At 38.9% G+C, this 17,083-nt stretch overlaps 1 protein-coding gene across 6 annotated transcripts in view; it reads right to left on the bottom strand.

Moving 5' to 3' along the window:
- L3MBTL3 (l(3)mbt-like 3 (Drosophila)) overlaps positions 1-17,083 on the bottom strand; it is a 102,459-nt gene that overhangs the window by 75,642 nt on the left and 9,734 nt on the right. For all 6 annotated transcript variants that reach the window (XM_005684735.3, XM_018053199.1, XM_018053198.1 and 3 more), the window contains exon 3: positions 4,441-4,556. In XM_005684735.3, coding sequence (XP_005684792.1) covers positions 4,441-4,542 — 102 coding nt within the window. In that variant the 5' untranslated portion in view covers positions 4,543-4,556. The remainder of the gene's footprint in view (positions 1-4,440; positions 4,557-17,083) is intronic.

Here is a 17,083-nt window from a genome sequence, read left to right as displayed (position 1 = left end):
AGAAACTTGACAAAATCACTTTTTTTTTTTTCAGGTTATTGGTTCTTTTAAACTAGACACCTTAAAAGCAGTATAAAAAAATTAGCAACTGACTCCATTCTACAATCAAGAATGCAAAAATTACAAACTTTATAAAAGGGCTTTATAAAGCAAATCAAGCATATCAGTTGAGACTAACTTTTTCTGTTAGTGGATACATAGAGGTCAATCAGAAAACAATTATGCCTGAAATATTTAAGGGGTTGAGAAGGTTTACTTGTTTCTCTTGGCTTAAGCTACCTTTAATTCATTCTCTTCTTTATTTTTGTTTATAGAGACAAAGGATCTTTAGCCTATTTGTGCCTGTCTTTAATAACAGATCATTAAAAGACACTGCTGAGATTCCTGTTCTTATTACTCACGACATTGAAATAAATGTGAGTTCTACTTACCAATCTGTTTTAAGTGCAAAGATATTTAGTAACTAAACTGTTCTGAACGCCAATCAAGACAAGGCAAAACCCTGCACAAAGAGTGCACTGAATTTTCCAGTTGGGTTTCTGCATCACTGCTGCTGGGTCTTGCTCCCAGTTAAGTGGCAACTATTCTTTCGAGATAAGATGCATATCACTGTTGGGAGTGTACCGACATCTTACTGAGGGAAGCTGGAAGGCTAAATCCTTATGACACAGAGGAATAATTCTCTGTGGATCAATTTTGGAAATCGTATAAGAAGTTTAGGTAGAGAACTGCTTAGGGACAGCAAGCCCTACCGTGCATCTTTCCACTAGCCTCACCACTTAAGCTGCCTGCCTGCTCTTACAGCTGGCCCTGAGATATTAATCTACAAACACTGATGTGCATTTTAAAAGAACAAATTAGACAACAGTAAAGTTTCCAAAGCTTGTTTAAGTGAAAATGTCTTGTTAATGACTGCAAGAGGACCAGCGGACCCTTCCTGGTCTCCCCTATACTGGGCTTGCTGATGCTGACCCCCTTTCTGAATGTCCCTCTCTCTCCCTTCTCCCATCCCCGTCCCAAAAAGTCCTCACAGACTCCTACCTCTTTTCAGGCACCTGAAAGCTCACATGACATCTGTTTCCAAAACCCTCCTGATCCCTCCAGCTAACATAATACTGCCTCTAAACTGCTGTTAACATTTGCCTTTCATCTCTTTTGATATGAAAACATTTCTCTTGTTAGACTGAAGAATAACAGTGTAAGAGATTCCATTTTAAAATCAGAAAAGCCTGGTTTTAAGACCCAGTTCTACTAATAACTAACTGTCTGACCTTGAGCAAGTGACATTAACCCACCCCAGGCCTCTGTTTACCTCATCTGTAAACTAACATCAGTGACAGAAACTGCCTCGAATGGGTTAAATAAGTGACTTAAAATAAAAGGTGTAGGGCCAATCCCTGATGGCTCAGTGGGTAAAGAATCCACCTGCAATTCAGGAGACGCAGGAGACAAAGGTTCAATCTCTGGGCCGGGAAGATCCTCTGGAGAAGGAAAAGGCAACCCACTCCAGTACTCTTGCCTGGAAAATCCCATGGACAGAGGAACCTAGCAGGCTACACAGCCAGTGGGGTCGCAAAGAGTCGGACACAACTGAGCAACTACGCACAAGAAACAAAGAGCCCACCAGAGAATAAGTTCTCTATTCTTTCTGCTGCTGCACCCGAAAGAGGAGCTTTTGCACGCTGCTTCCTTAAGGGTTGTTTTGCCCAGTGGGAAGCGGGGAATGGGGACTCCAGCAACAGGGACCAGTAAGAAGAGACCAAGGTGTGAACGAGCTGACTGGGCTGGAAAGGAAAAGGGTGGCATGGAGATGCAGCTGGAGAGAAAAGTAATGGTCAAACCACCAAAAACCTTCCGTGGTGAGCTTAAGGGGTTTGAACTTTATCTCGAAAGGTACAGGAAACCGCTAAGGATTTTAAGCAGAAGAGTGATGTAACTCGATTGGCCAGCAATCATGAGGCTTTTACAGAGAAAAGTTCTTTCAAAACTGCAATAAACTGAAGCATATAAAAACCTGTTCCCATGAAAAGAAACTGACTTCTATGTATTTCCTGAATTAACTTCAGCTGGTTGTCTTAGTGACTACGCATTAGGAAAGCCACATACCTTCATCCATTAAAAAAAAGGGAAGCTTCTAGGGTCAAATAGGCAAAGTATGATTCAGGAGAGTAAATTTCATGATTTACTTAAAGTTCTTTCCAATAACTTAATTGTGAAAAAATAAATTTCTCAATCAGATCTTCTAAGCCACTCAAATTTTAATATGAAGAGCAAGTGAGTCCTAAGCAATATAATCAACTGGTGAGTCTTTGACTCTCTTTGGATAAAAGGAGTTCTAAAGTAGAAAATGTTTTTTAAATTATATTTTAAGTGGGGTATCAAACTGTCAACAGCACATAAAGTAAACTGGGTACATGGCAATTACCCAGGTAATTAGATGAGTCTAAAAGTCGAATCAAATAACCTAGTTTACAATACCCACTAAGTGGCTTAATTACCTGATTACCTTTATAAAAGTAATAGGTTAATTCCTAAAATCCATTGCTTAAAAAACCTTCAGGCAATCTGAATTTCTCAGGGATGGAGATGTCACTCTATTATCAAAATCTAACTGAAAAAAAATTATAGATTTCATCATCCACCTGACACACATACAAAAAAAAAAGCCATTCAGGATAAGGATAAAAATGCACAAGAAAAATAAGACTCTGAAACAATAAAAAAGGTAGTTTACATAATACACCATAAAGCAACAAAAGATAGAATTTGTTAATTTTTTTTACACATACTCTTTTTAATCCCTATAACCAGCTTATGACATAGATCCTATATCCCCATTTTACAGATAAAGATTATGAAGTTCAATTTAAAGAAAACTCATTTAGCTAATATGCGGTTGACACTATCAGAATCTCAAACAATTGTTCTTTCTCAAAAACTTCAGCACTCTATTTCCATCATATCTAATCCAGATGAACATTTGGAGAATGTTAGAGCAGATAAAATCCTTGGTATTCATTTAATTCCTTACTTTACCAAAGAGGAAATTGGCCCCAAAGAGATTAACTGACTTGTTCAAGGTCACAGAAAACTAACACTAAAAACCAGATTGTCTTCCCAGATTTCACTAAACCTCACTGCAATATTTTTGTTAAGCTAAACTCAGATAGATATGTTGGCACACAGCACCTAATTAAACCAAAACCAACTAAAATCTAAGTATTTTTCCAACAACAAGCAGACTGTCCAAATCTCACCACTGAGGATCAACTAGAAAAGTTTTGGCTCAGGTACTTGTCAAGTAGCCACTAAAAGGGAGCAGATTCCAAGAAGTCAGTATTAGGGTGCATGAATTTGTAGTCAAGACAGGCAAGAAAGACAAGCATTAGCGAGGTAAGCCAAGAGACAGTCAGGGAGATCAGAAGTTCAAACACCTAAGTGACCAAGTACAAACACGAAGTCTAAAGGGCCACAGACAGGTTCAAGGTCCCAGAGATAGGATCAGAGCAAAAGCAAATTAGAAATGACAGGAGGGTGCTTGCACAACCCTGTTCCATGGGGCAGGAGGTGTGCTCCTGGAGTGGCTCAGGCGGGGGCGGCGGCTGCTGGGGAAAGGGGGCAGGGTGAGCACCTAGAAAAGAAGTGGACTGAAGCACTGCTCTCTGAAAAGAGTTCTCAGTTTTACAAAAGCAGTCTCATTTACAGGAAGCACCAGCTTCTGAACAAGTGATTATACAAAAATCCATATTCACAGTTTACAGTATAAATAATTTAAGGGAGGTGAACAGTCCTGTTTATTCGGTATTTTAGCTTTATCCAGTTTTTACATAAAAAAACTAGGACACAGGGAGTGTAGCTTTTCAGTTACAAAGCCTGTCACTACAAAACATATACAAAGCTAGGCCTTCTAAGTCTACCATTCTTAAAATTTATTAGCCATAGAAATCCTGAAACAATCTTCCTTGAAACTATACATTAATTTCTACAAAATTAGTACAGATTCCAGAAGGATTTCTTAGTTCCCCACCCCAAATGACAAAGGCGTCTGTCAATCCACCAGCCATGTATTATCTTGAGAGGCAGAGGAACAAGAATCATACAAAACTATAGCCACTGCGCTTCAGTAAAGAATTCGCCTGCAATGCAGGAGACACCAGAGATGCAGATTCAATCCCTGGGTTAGGAAAATCCCCTGGAGGAAGAAATGGCAACGCACTCCAGTAATCTTGCTGGGAAAATCCCAGGGACAGAAGAGTCTAGCAGGCTACAGTCCATAGGGTCGCAAAGAGTCAGGCACGACTGAAGCAACTGACCACACCTACACACACCTATGCTTAATGCTTTTAATCCTTACGTCACATATGTACTCAAATTCATTTTCATAATAAACACAAACAGATATACACACATATACAGTTGTATGCAATACAGACAGCTTACCTTTAAGTCACTTCCTGGTAATGTACCTACTCCGTCCTTCCAATCCATAACACTAAATACATCAAATTCTTGACCACTTGTGCTAGAGGCGGATTCAGTCATGATTTATTTTTAACCTGGAAAAGGAAAAAAGGGCATAGTACCACATAGTCTACATGCAAATCAATTTTTATTTCAGTGGTCATTCCTTCAGTTTCCCTTAACTACATAATTTTCTTGGTCACAATGTCCCACATCCAGAGATTTAGAAATACCTGCTTCAGAAACATTTTTTCGAGTGTAACCTAAAGTACATTACAGGAGAAAATAAGTTCTAGTTTAAACAAAAAGTACCATGGTAAACCTTTGCCATTGTTAGAAAAGGAATTCACTGTTTCATAGCAAACTCACTTAAAACAAAAAGTCTTGATCACATATGGATAGAATTCTTCACCCTCTAAGTTTTTTCTTTCCCCTCTAAGACTTTGAAAAGAGAGTAGATGTGCATAAAGGAGAGTACCCAATATAACATGTTGAAAAAGAAAAGAAAGGCCATTTAGATTTTTTTAAAAAAGATGAAAAGAACAAGAAAATTCAGTCCATTATTGAATGCCATCTACACTAAATTTGTCAATTAAGTCTGTTCTATCAACACAACAAATACACAGTATGATTGATTCAATAAACGTATTTATTTAACTTAATTGAAACAGGTGCCAAACTGATGTTCTCAGAAATAGGAAAACAGTCTCAAAATGTAGAGCAAACATAATAGGGCTATGTTAAGATAACCAGTTTGGGTAGCTACACTGTGATAATACTTTTAACTTTCTTTCATTTAAAAAAAAAATTCAAAAACAAACTTTTTCATAATCATATACCCACTTGTGGTAGTATTGATACTGTTACTCTGAGGCTGCTGTCTGTGTGGTATGGGATAAAATAAGTAAGTAGCTACATTGGTGTCACTGACAAGTGGTCAAAGATCAATGGGTCCTAAATCTGAATGGAAGTATCATTATGATTCCATGATTCACTTTGCTTTAGAAATATGCATATTTTCTAGCTTTGCCCAGACAAAATCTGGAAAACAACCACCTGTCAAAATTAATCGCCTAGTGTTCAGCCCGGAGAAGGCAATGGCACCCCACTCCAGTATTCTTGCCCGGAAAATCCCATGGACAGAGGAGCCTGGTGGGCTGCAGTCCATGGGGTCGCACAGAGTTGGACACGACTGAGATGACTTCGCAGCAGCAGCAGTGTTCAGACTGCAGTCTCTAAATGCCGTTTCTCCCAGGTCTTCCCAGAGAACGAACTAACTGGCAGCAGGAAATGTGCAAGATGAATCAGGAACATCTCATCAAATTAAAAAGCAAGGAAGCTATCAAAGACAGAAGAGTTCATACCAAAAGGACTCAGAGACCAATCTGAAAAGGCTTCTGTTGGCCAAAGTAAGGATATTAGCTGCAGTGACTTGAAACATATCAAATAAGTTTAAATTATTATGAGTTCACAATGATATTCAAAACCAACCAGTCAAGAACACCCATTGATCTCCTTTTGAGAATACAAGAGAACCACTAATTCATCATTGGGAAAAAGAAAGAAGGATTTATCCTGACTATATCACATGAGATCAATAAGAACTATATCTCAGGGAAATCAAATCATTGGTGAAAGGAAGCTTCCTTTTAGAAAAAAATTCTTGGTAATAAGAAGGAAAGATAAAACTGAAACATAACCATTTGCAACTTTTAAAATAATGGCTCTAGACCATGACCATCAATGCCTTCTAAGAATACCTACCAAGCCAACACCATCTATGAAGCAGGAAAAAATTACATCAAATCTGATGTGATCAAGTTTATTCAGAGGAAATACCATAGGCAAAAGAACATGTGAAATCACACCAAAAAGATTTAAGAAGCAAGATACGAGTTGTTCTGGGAATTTCAACAGGTCCAAGAAGTCAAAATTATTTTCATAAAAATACCAGCACATTTTATGCTGATATTTATGCTGATGGGCCAAAGCAACAGTGGATAAACCTGCTGGAGCAGAAGCACCCAGCTACAGTAGGAGTCATTTCATTTTTCACCACCACACACTCACAGTCAACAAATGCCAGGTTCACTAAAGACCATCTCTGATGAAGCAAAATAATACACTGCATTAAGTCTTGATATTTGAGTGTATATCTTTTTAATATTCTGTCTGATGAACGAGGAGTGTGCACACAGAGCTCAGGCATGCCAAAGGACCATGGCTGTCTCCAGGCAAGCCGAACAAGCTGGTTTTGTTTTTTTTTTCTGTGGAATCCCACTTTTACTTTTAAAATGTTTATTCAAGTTTGGATATCTGGAAAATACACTGTCAAAAGTAAATGAAAAGAGTTTGTCATGTGAAGGAAAACACTGACAGCATGTTACTAATGATACAACTTGGACATTTTGGAAAACCTGTATGTACCAGGATGAGCCTGACAGCTTCCCAATAGCTATAGACTCTTCCAAGGAGATGGATGGTGATATTCATGAATATGACCTTTAAGGATACTTAATAATGAAATATGTCATAACTCAGTTAGGCAGTATTTTCCAAACAACCAATGCTTAAAGTTACAAAATTATGCATGGTTAAAGGGTCCATTCAGAATGTAGGACAGGCCAATGTGATTTTAATGTAACAGAGTACAGAAAACTCATTGATAAGATTTCAAATCACACACTGCAACTAACCTTTAAGAAACTACCACATGTCAAGTTTTGGTATAATATTAAAGAATATCCATCATTAAATGAAAAACTTAAAATATTCCTCCCTTTTCCAACTCCATGCCAGTGTGAACGAGACCTTCTTCACATGCTTCAATCAAAACAATGTATTGCAACGGACTGAATGCAGAAACTGATGGGAGAATTCAGCTGTCTTCTATTAAGCAGACATAACAGAGATTTGCAAAAATCTAATACAGTGCTACTTTTCTCACCTTTTCTTTTAAATTTTGGAAATTATCATTATATTTCATAAAAAGTGTGCTTGTGTACACTTAGGTAATCAATTTACCATTGTTATAAGTAATAAATAACCAATATATTTTAATTTCTAATGCAGTAAATATTGATAAGTGTAACCTAAAAACAATAGGTCTTTGGTTTTTTCATTTTTTAGAGCATAAAGGAGACTTGAGACCCAAAAGTCTGAAAGTCATTGCTACACAAGATTAGAAAGTTGCTTTCTGCACATACCCAAAAAAAAATTTTAAGGAATGATAAATAAGCAAATGAAATAGGAAATTTGAAATATAGATTGAGACATATTAACCAATCATATTCTGCATTTCATAGATCTTGTTTCAACCCTGATTTAAATTATTTAAAAAAAAGATTATTAGATAGGAGGGGAAATATGAATACCAACTATTTGATGATATTAGGGAAATACAGTTGCTTTTTTTAGAGAGATGATGATACATACTTTAAAGAGAGGAGGCCTTCCATGTATTTTTAGAGATACAAATCAAAACTGTGAAATGAAATGCTACAAGGTGAGGAAGTTGCTACAAATTAATTAAGCGGTAAAGTGGTGAAACAAGACTGGCAACATCCTGGAAACCTGCGAAGAGGAGTGAAGGGTCCAGAGTAGGTATTATACTACATTCTATACATCTTAAACACTCAACAGAAAAAAAAAAAAAACAAAAACCCTATATTTCTCTGAGTTATAATGTGAGCTATAAAGACTTAGCATTCATGTATGCCAAGTTGTAAAGGCCTGAGAAGAATCCATCTAAGAAGCAGTAAAAATAAGAAATAAATTAAGACTCATACTGATGTTCTCTATGACTCCTACCTCACTAAATAAACAAAAGCAACGAATTTGACTTCCCTATTAAATAATGTAGGAGTGGCAACTTTTTCCTGATAGAGTGATAGTATAATTTTCCCCCTGGTGGATAAACGAGGTAAAACCTGAGTGATCTTTCAAAAAGAAACATTTTAAATTTATTAATTCAATCTCACCTTCTTCCAAAAAAGGATTCAAAGCATTAGATAATTTACAAACATTATTTCATTTCCTTCTTTCTCACAGAAAGATGGGTTCTATTATCCCTCTAGTTGATGCTGGAGAAACTGAGTTGCAGAGTTCAGTAACTCACCCAGAACCATATTTGGTGACACAGTCAGGACTGAGCCCAGATCAGCCTGATTCCGACCCTGGTGTTTTTCTTCAGCCACTGTCTTTTCCTGTTTCAAAGTCTTATCCCCTCTGAGAATCTGGCTAAGGCTATTTTTCCTTATTTTACTTTCTGGAACAAGAAAATCTAGAAACCAGCTTACTAGGTTCAAAGTTCTTGATGTATATAGGATACAACATGTATCCTTTTAATAAAATACCATCAAATATATGCTTATTAACAAAATGTCACTGAGACACATATCCAACACATAGATTTCTGGACTTTTCCTGCCTAAAAACCATAAATGTATGAAATTTACAGCAGCAAAATGCTGTCTGTGATTAGGAGGAGGAAGAGAAAAATAAGAGAAATCTAAAAGCTATCACTGTACAAAGGCTGCTGCTGCTGCTGCTGCTAAGTCACTTCAGTCGTGTCCGACTCTGTGCGACCCCATAGACGGCAGCCCACCAGGCTCCCCCGTCCCTGGGATTCTCCAGGCAAGAACACTGGAGTGGGTTGCCATTTCCTTCTCCACAAAGGCTGCAGTAAATGTTTATTATATATTTTAGGAAATAATTAGCATACAAAACACTGGTAATGTTACATACTATACTCTGCCTGTAAGCACATATCTAACATTTATAAAAATTGTTTTCATCCATTATCTCATTCTAAGGTTTATGGACATTTTGTATAAAATATTATAGCATAAAAATATTCACTACCTTCCTTTCCTTCATCTAATTTTGAAGTCACTGGCTACTTTCATTATCACAAAAATTATGAACAGCTAGTATAGATTAGGCATTTTTTCCACCATCTCCTAATCAGGTAGAACAACCAGAAGCCAATATTATTTTAACAGAAGCTGTTTTTATGACACCTTTTTCCTCTTTTTCTGTCTTCTGTAATTGTGTGACCTTGTATACAAACATACAGTCTTTTCACACCAACAAATTATGCTTCTAAGAGTTAAGCAAACTTTTTTAGTACTTAGAAATGCTATCCTTTGTATTTTATTTAATTATCATCTGGCACTATCCCATCATCTCATGTGTAACCTGTACTCCACAGGCCTAAAAACCAGATAGGTTAAGTCACTCACCATTTAAGTCACAAGCAGTATTTCTCATTGTGCAGAAAAGCACACTCCAAATCTCTTGTTAAGTCTGCTGAGATTTCCTAAGGCAGTACCTTAAATGTGTACCATGATGGGTCCTCTGTGTTATTAGCCAAGATCTACCATTTTTCTCCAGTGCATGCATGTTAAGTTGCTTCAGTCATGTCCTACTCTTTGAGATCCCATGGACTGTAGCCCGCCAGACACCTCTGTCCATAGGATTTCCCAGGCAAGGATACTGGAGTGGGTTGCCATGCCCTCCTCCAGGGGATCTTCCCAACCCAGGGATCAAACCCATGTCTCCTGCATTTCCCACACTGGCAGGTGGGTTCTTTACCAGTCCAGCCATTGCTGATATCGAAAAGGACAGCTTTGGATATCAGATATCCAGGAAATGCACCAATGCAGCTTCTGATTTCCACTCACCTATACTATACCTGACAATGGCTAAAATCAAGGGTACTAACACCCAGTGTGTTCCCTCCAATGCCTACAGTGGATGTCTCATCAATACTGTAGGTGGAGACCATTACTGCTGGCACCAATGCAAATGTATGATATTCTCAAAGTCCCTCCTATGTGAAACAGTTCACTTTAGTTTTTACCCTTTTTATTATAATTTCCTTGCATAACAATCTACAAAAGGGCTGGCTGACAGACTAAATGACATTTAACACAGAATTACCTCCTCTGAACAGCACTGAAACATGAATATTACCATATGTAAAATAGACGACTAGTGCAAGTTCGATGCATGAAGCAGGGCACTCAAAGCCTCAAAGCCAGGGCTCTGGGACAACCCAGAGGGATAAGGTGGGGAGGGAGGTGGGAGTGGGTTTCAGGATAGGGGGACACATGTGCACCCGTGGGCAATTCATGTCGACATATGGCAAAAGCGACCACAGTACTGCGAAGAAATTACCCTCCAATTAAAACAAATAAATAAAATTTTCTAAAATTACCTCCTCTTTCTCTCCTCCTCCACCACCTGCCTCTAAACCAAAGCTGTGCAACTTGACTCTCCCTTGGAATCATTTATCAAATGGATATACTTCCCCAATCTCTCATGCAAAGAAATTCCTGGGAGCCCTGGCTTACCATGTACCACCAGGAAGCTAGAAACATTAGGTAGTAATGAAATTAATTGATATACTGTATTAAAAAAAAATCCTATAAGAATATGGAGATGTGGGCACTCTCATACACTATGGTGGCATTATTGACTGAAACAACCTCCACTCTATGGAAATGAATTTTCAAGAACATATCCTCCAATTCAGCCCTTCTACTCTAGAAATTTATCCCATAGATACTTGCACATGTGTATAAAAAATGTAAAAGATGATTCATGGACTATAGCACTGCTTGTAATGTCAAAAAACTGGAAACAACCCGACTGTCCATCAGTAAAGGAAAACTGTGCTGCTGGTGCTGCTGCTAAGTCGCTTCAGTCGTGTCCAACTCTGTGCGACACCACAGACGGCAGCACACCAGGCTCCCCCGTCCCTGGGATTCTCCAGGCAAGAACACTGCAGTGGGTTGCCATTTCCTTCTCCAATGCATGAAAGTGAAAAGTGAAAGTGAGGTCGCTCAGTCGTGTTTGACTCTTAGCAACCCCATGGACTGCAGCCTACCAGGCTCCTCTGCCCATGGGATTTTCCAGGCAAGAGTACTGGAGTGGGGTGCCATTGCCTTCTCCCGTGGTACATCCATACAATAGTATAAAATACCACTATAGAAAACCATGAGGAAACTCTTTACATTCTGATACAGATAAAGCTTCAAGATACAATCAATACTAATTGTACATAGGTTATAAAAACAGTGTGATACAATTTGTGTAAAACAAACAGGGCATATATCAGTATGAATATTGCTTATATATACATAGACTATCTTTACAAGGATTTGTCAAAAGCTGGTTAACACTGCCTGCCTCCAGGAAGGGGCAATGGTAGGCTGAAAGACAGCTAAAGGATGGGAACCTATTCTCTGTGGCCACTTTAGCACCTGTTGAATATTTAAATGTGTATTTTTTTAATTAAAAAATACATAAAAATACATTTTAAAATTCTATTTCATATTTATTTAAAATACGCTAGGTCATGAAAGGTGCCTCTCCTTACAAAAATATTTAGCTTCTTATTGGTGTCAACAATTGAAGCCATAGCCTGGAAGGCACTAGTGGAAGTGGACGTCCCCAAAGCTCTTGTGTAATTTAGCTAGTAGGTATTTAACTACATACACAAACGTATCAGCCCCACAGGCGGATGGAAAGAGAAAGGGTTGATTGAGGGTTCACTTCTCCACAACTCAGGTATCACAAACAAACAGTAGATCCCTGGCATTCACAGACTATGCTGATTTCTGCCATTCCTGAGTGACGGCTGAAGCTCCCACATTTAGTACTTTGCCGTTTTGCAGAGACAAGATTCTGAATCACACACACTATAAGCTGAGGGGCCCGGCCAAGGTCCAGGTGTGCTCTGAGTCACAGTGCTGTGTCTGAGTGCTACAGCCACTGTAAATAAAGTGATAACAACTCTGCTTCTGGTGAAGAAATGAAACAAACAAAATGAACTCCTAGTTGATTCTATTGTTGACAACAGACCAAGGAGAACATGGAAATGTTTATGAAAGTGATAAGTCCCAGCCACAAAACAGACGTTTCAGATAAATTAAAGGCTGAAATGTCAAATGCAATGATGACTCAGACACATTGTGTGAACAAAACTACCGAACGCTCCAAAAGGAAATAAGTAGAAAAGATGTGTGAATTTGTTTCAATAAGTGCTCTAGACAGTACAAAAATTGCTCATCAAGTAAGATAAGTAGTTAAGGTCTAGAGAGATCATTTACATTACTCTTATACTTGAGCAATCTGAAGGGAGGAATTATGTGCTACAACGATTTTTTTTTCAAGTTGTGGACTGGCAATGGTCATGGGCTATATCCATCATAAATGTCAAGAATCTACTGTATCTTATTTTGGCTGGAGATAAACAGAGTCCTTCATAATCCTCTCTTTATATGATTCCTTCGCTCACATCTGCCAGGAGAGGATAAAATGGCCGCTCAGAGTTGGGGGCAGAGACGCCCCAGGCATGCACTTGGATGGCACATTCAAGGTGAAGAGGCTGCCTGGGGCTGAGATGAAGGGAAGATAACAGTCCCTTGGAAGATAAGCCACCCAATCTGGTAGCTGCAACACAAACTGAGACAGTGGGCCTTGCCTAGAAACCAAAAGTCTGGATCTGCAGATAAGGTCAGTATTAAAGATTACTAAGAAAGGGTACCAACTGCAGCCTGGCCAGTCCTGCTCAAACCATTGTTTTCAAAACAGTAGAGTATTTACAAGAACAGCTAATGTTCACTAATGCCAGTTACACAGTTTTAATGTTTTAAAATAAAGTTGTTTTTTTTAGAATTCCATTTTATAGCTTTACCATTAACAGGTACAGTTTTCAAAAGTAAGTTACAGAGATAACAAGGCCAAGAGCTGGGAGTAGTTGTAAAATGGGGATAGGCATTACCCCAGAAGCAGCATCTGAGGATCAGATTTAATTCTATCGCTCAGAGAGACGATGGGACTAAGTGAGATCTCAGTTCCTGGTGTCAATGGACTAAACACATCAGTTTTTGGTTCAAGAGGGCAATGCATCTTTTGTGACGAGTCAGTCAGGAATGCTAACCCTTAAATCATAACCATGAAAGAAACAAAAATGACATCTCTGCAGAAGAGTGAGACAATAATAAGAAAAGTCAACATCTACAGCGGGAAGTCAGTGCTCTGTTGCTATGATGCCCACATGAATACCATCAGCTGAAGCTGGCTTTGGGTTCACTTTGTAGAAATCATCAATCACTCACCAAAAGCTGTCTTTGGCATATTGTGACATTCTCAAAAAATAAGTCTTAAGCATCACCTTCAGTAATATCACCGAAAGGGCCTCTGCCCACTGCTAAACCCATATTAAAATGGTGTATGAAGTTGCTGAGCCTCCCTCTCCCACCCACCCTGCTCCTTGTCATCCTTTCACAGATGCAAATCAAACACTTCATGCATCATCCTCAAAACTTGCCACACTCTCTCAAGTTCCTCTCTCCATCCCCTGCCCTTTCCTAAAGGAGCCATGACCTTCCTTCCCTCCTCTTCAATTCACTTTCCAAGGTTTGGCAATGCCCTGTTCTGTGACTTCAGACCAACTAACCCCTTAAAGCCTCAAGTTCCTCACCTATAAAATGTAGATAATAACAGAACTTTTCTTTATTGCACATGGTGAGGACTGAATGAGATGATGAGTCAGGGAACAGTTCAACACAGTGTCTATTCCAAAGTTAAGCAGTCAATAAAATCTTAACTGTCTGTTATAGTTACCTGGTTTAACAATTATTTGAGTTCATGAGAATTGCTCAGTGACCTTAAAAAATTAGTCACTGGCATTTCTTTTCCCCCCTTTCCCTTCATTTTATTTCAGTGGTATCTCTTATGATAAGCCACCTGTGTTCAAAGCTCCATTAGAAGATGTCAGCATTACAACATGGAAGTAGACGTTGTGTTATTAATAACAATAATCCCTCATATTTACATGGCTCTAGAAATGACTAGCTTTCTTCAAGGAACAATTCCTCTGAAGTAATGGACAAGGATTTGCCACGTAGGGAGGGAGTTGGACCCGAGGGCAGGGCTCTCTTCACCATCACGCTGGGCTGGCAGCACACTGGGGACCAGGCTAAAGCAGGTTAACAAGACTAAGATGAAAGGCTAGGGCAAACTGTCCCAAAGTCTGCTCCTCAGAAATAGGAGACCATTTCTGTGTGTCCTGTGACACAAGTTTTGTGGTGATGGAGAAATGTAACCTCTGGGTCTTCGGGAGATGGATGGCACACATCAGCAGCAATGCAGCTATCTGTGAAGCGCTGAATCCAAGTTTCCCACAGTCAGTTAGCCCTATAGCTCTGTTATCACACTCTAGCAAGTCCCATGGAACCCCTTTTCAGAAAATGCTGAGCTATGGAAAACAAATTCAAGAAATAACATGAGAACAGGCAGTATTTTACAGGATAGAATTCATTCATCTCCAGGTTAGGAAATCAACTACAGAGATGCTACGTTCTGGCTGAGCTCCCAGTCTGCATCCGTGTGTTAAAATCTGTAGTATCTAACACTGGGGGAAAGTCCTGGAGACCTAGAGTCCAGGCTCAAGAAAGTGATCCTGAGAAAGACACGGCCCCGCCTCTTAAGGTCTATCTATGGTTTTCTGATTTATTATCTAATGCCTTCCTATTCACTTTCATGACACCTGAGAGGTACACAGGCTGTAATGGGGAACTCACATATTTACAAATACACGGCCACGTAAGGGGAGTCAGACAAAGTCAGTAAGTCTAACCCACTCCAGAGATACAGACATAGTGGAGCTGGAGCGTTTCTTCTACACTTTGTCATTTTAAAGGATCTTACCAATACTAGCCTATTTGACCCTAACAGCTACGTTTTAAGTTGGCCAAAAATTGCTGGCCTCATTTTACAGATTAAAAAATGATCACCAAACCAATAAACAAACTTTCACCTCCCAAAACAGTGACCCTCAGAGTATACCACAGTGCCCAACACAATGTATTTTAGTCAATAAAGAAGCCAAATGATTGTAAAGGTGAAAAGCACAAACAGCCAGAGTGCCTGGGTTGAATCCTGGCTTCACAACTTACTAGCTGAATAATCTTGGGCATGGTACCCAACCTCTCTTGAGCCTTAGCTCCTTTATCTAAAAAATGAACAGGAATGTCTAATTCATAGGGATTTAAACATTTTTAAATTACACATGTTAAAGTGCTTTGTACTTTGTGGACACTCAGTTCACAACAGCTACAGTCATTTTGAAGAAAAGAAACAAGTTGCTCTCCAGTGTCCACACTCCCTTCAAGCATGAGTTTACCAGATGTCTGAATATCTCAGGGCAGAGCAATGATAACTGTACAAAAGCTAATACTTTTGTACCACAAAGTCCTATTAGATTTCTCCAGAGTCCAGAGGTGAAGGTGGAGAAAAGTGGGAGTTAAGAACTATGGTAGGACTCTGGGATTTCACAAACAAGTAAAACTTCAAAATGAATTTAGGAAACTGATGAAAAGTCAGTAAGTATTGGTTTTTCCAAGCTCTTATAAAGAAAAGAATGTTCTAACAGTGAGAAAAGTATGAAGGACATAATCTGAACAACGACCTAAGACTGAGCCATTGGCAACCTTCCTGTGACATTTTTGCTGAGGAGGCATAAAAGCATCCTCGCGTATCAACTCTGGTTCCAGGACCTGCTTTCAAGAAAGCTAACACAGAGGCAGACAGAAAGCACCATTGAGAAATCACAGTAAGAGGCCTACAGAGAAAGGAGAGATGAAAGCTATGGATCCTCTCCAAAGGGGACTCAAATGACCACAGTGAGTCTTTCTCTGTGCAAGTACTAGAACATGGGTATGTAAGATGCCAGGAGAACAGGGGCTGAAGGGAGACTCTGCACCCCAGTAACAGTACTTACTACATCATATCATGATCCTTTCTTACAGGAGGTTTTGGAGGAAAGAGACTTTGACTTATTCATTTCATTACCCTCATGTGAATATCCGCAGTAGGCATCAATAAAAATTTATCACATGAATGAACAAAAGAGAAGGGGAAAACGCAACAGACTAATTGTGGGCAAGGACTGGGGAGAGGGAAAATCAGAAACAGATCTTCATGTGTCCATCTATCTCACATTCTCCAGTGAAAATTCTAACAAGGAGGCTGCTAAGTATTTATTTACCTCTTTGGCAAGAGGATAACTCTCCAGCTCCAAGAAACCCTCCTTATTTAAGTGTCAGTGAAGAACACATCAAAAGAAGTTAAATTCAAGCCTCTTGAACAGGCTTATTCAATAGGGATAAGAGAAAAATCTAAACTCACTCTTGAAGCATCTCTCAACAAATATTTTGCTACAAAGAAAAATTTTCCTTTCAAATCAAGCATGACAGATACCAGCTTTGATATTCCAGTAACCCTGACTGATAAGAACTCTGAATCGTACACATACTAGAATTGAGGTCTGTTGTGGAGAGATGTGAATTCTGCCCTGAGGGCCCAAGTTCATAGATTTTTTTTTTTTAGGCAGGTAGAACTGTAGATGACTTCAATGTGAAAACTGAAATCTCAATAGCATCAAGAACAAATTCTTGAGAATCTGGGTTTTCTGTCCCTATCTATGTTCATGTAGCAGATGTCTGAGTGGCAGCTAACCTAGGTTTCCTTTACATATGAAATCGATTATTAGGACGGTTCCTTCTTGTTGATATTTTTTCAAGAAACACCTCCCGCTCCTGTATCTACT

The sequence above is a fragment of the Capra hircus genome, chromosome 9, assembly GCF_001704415.2.
Source record: "Capra hircus breed San Clemente chromosome 9, ASM170441v1, whole genome shotgun sequence".
Classification (NCBI taxonomy): domain Eukaryota; kingdom Metazoa; phylum Chordata; class Mammalia; order Artiodactyla; family Bovidae; genus Capra; species Capra hircus.
Note: the sequence above shows the minus strand (reverse complement) of the source record. Positions and strands in the feature narration are given on the sequence as shown.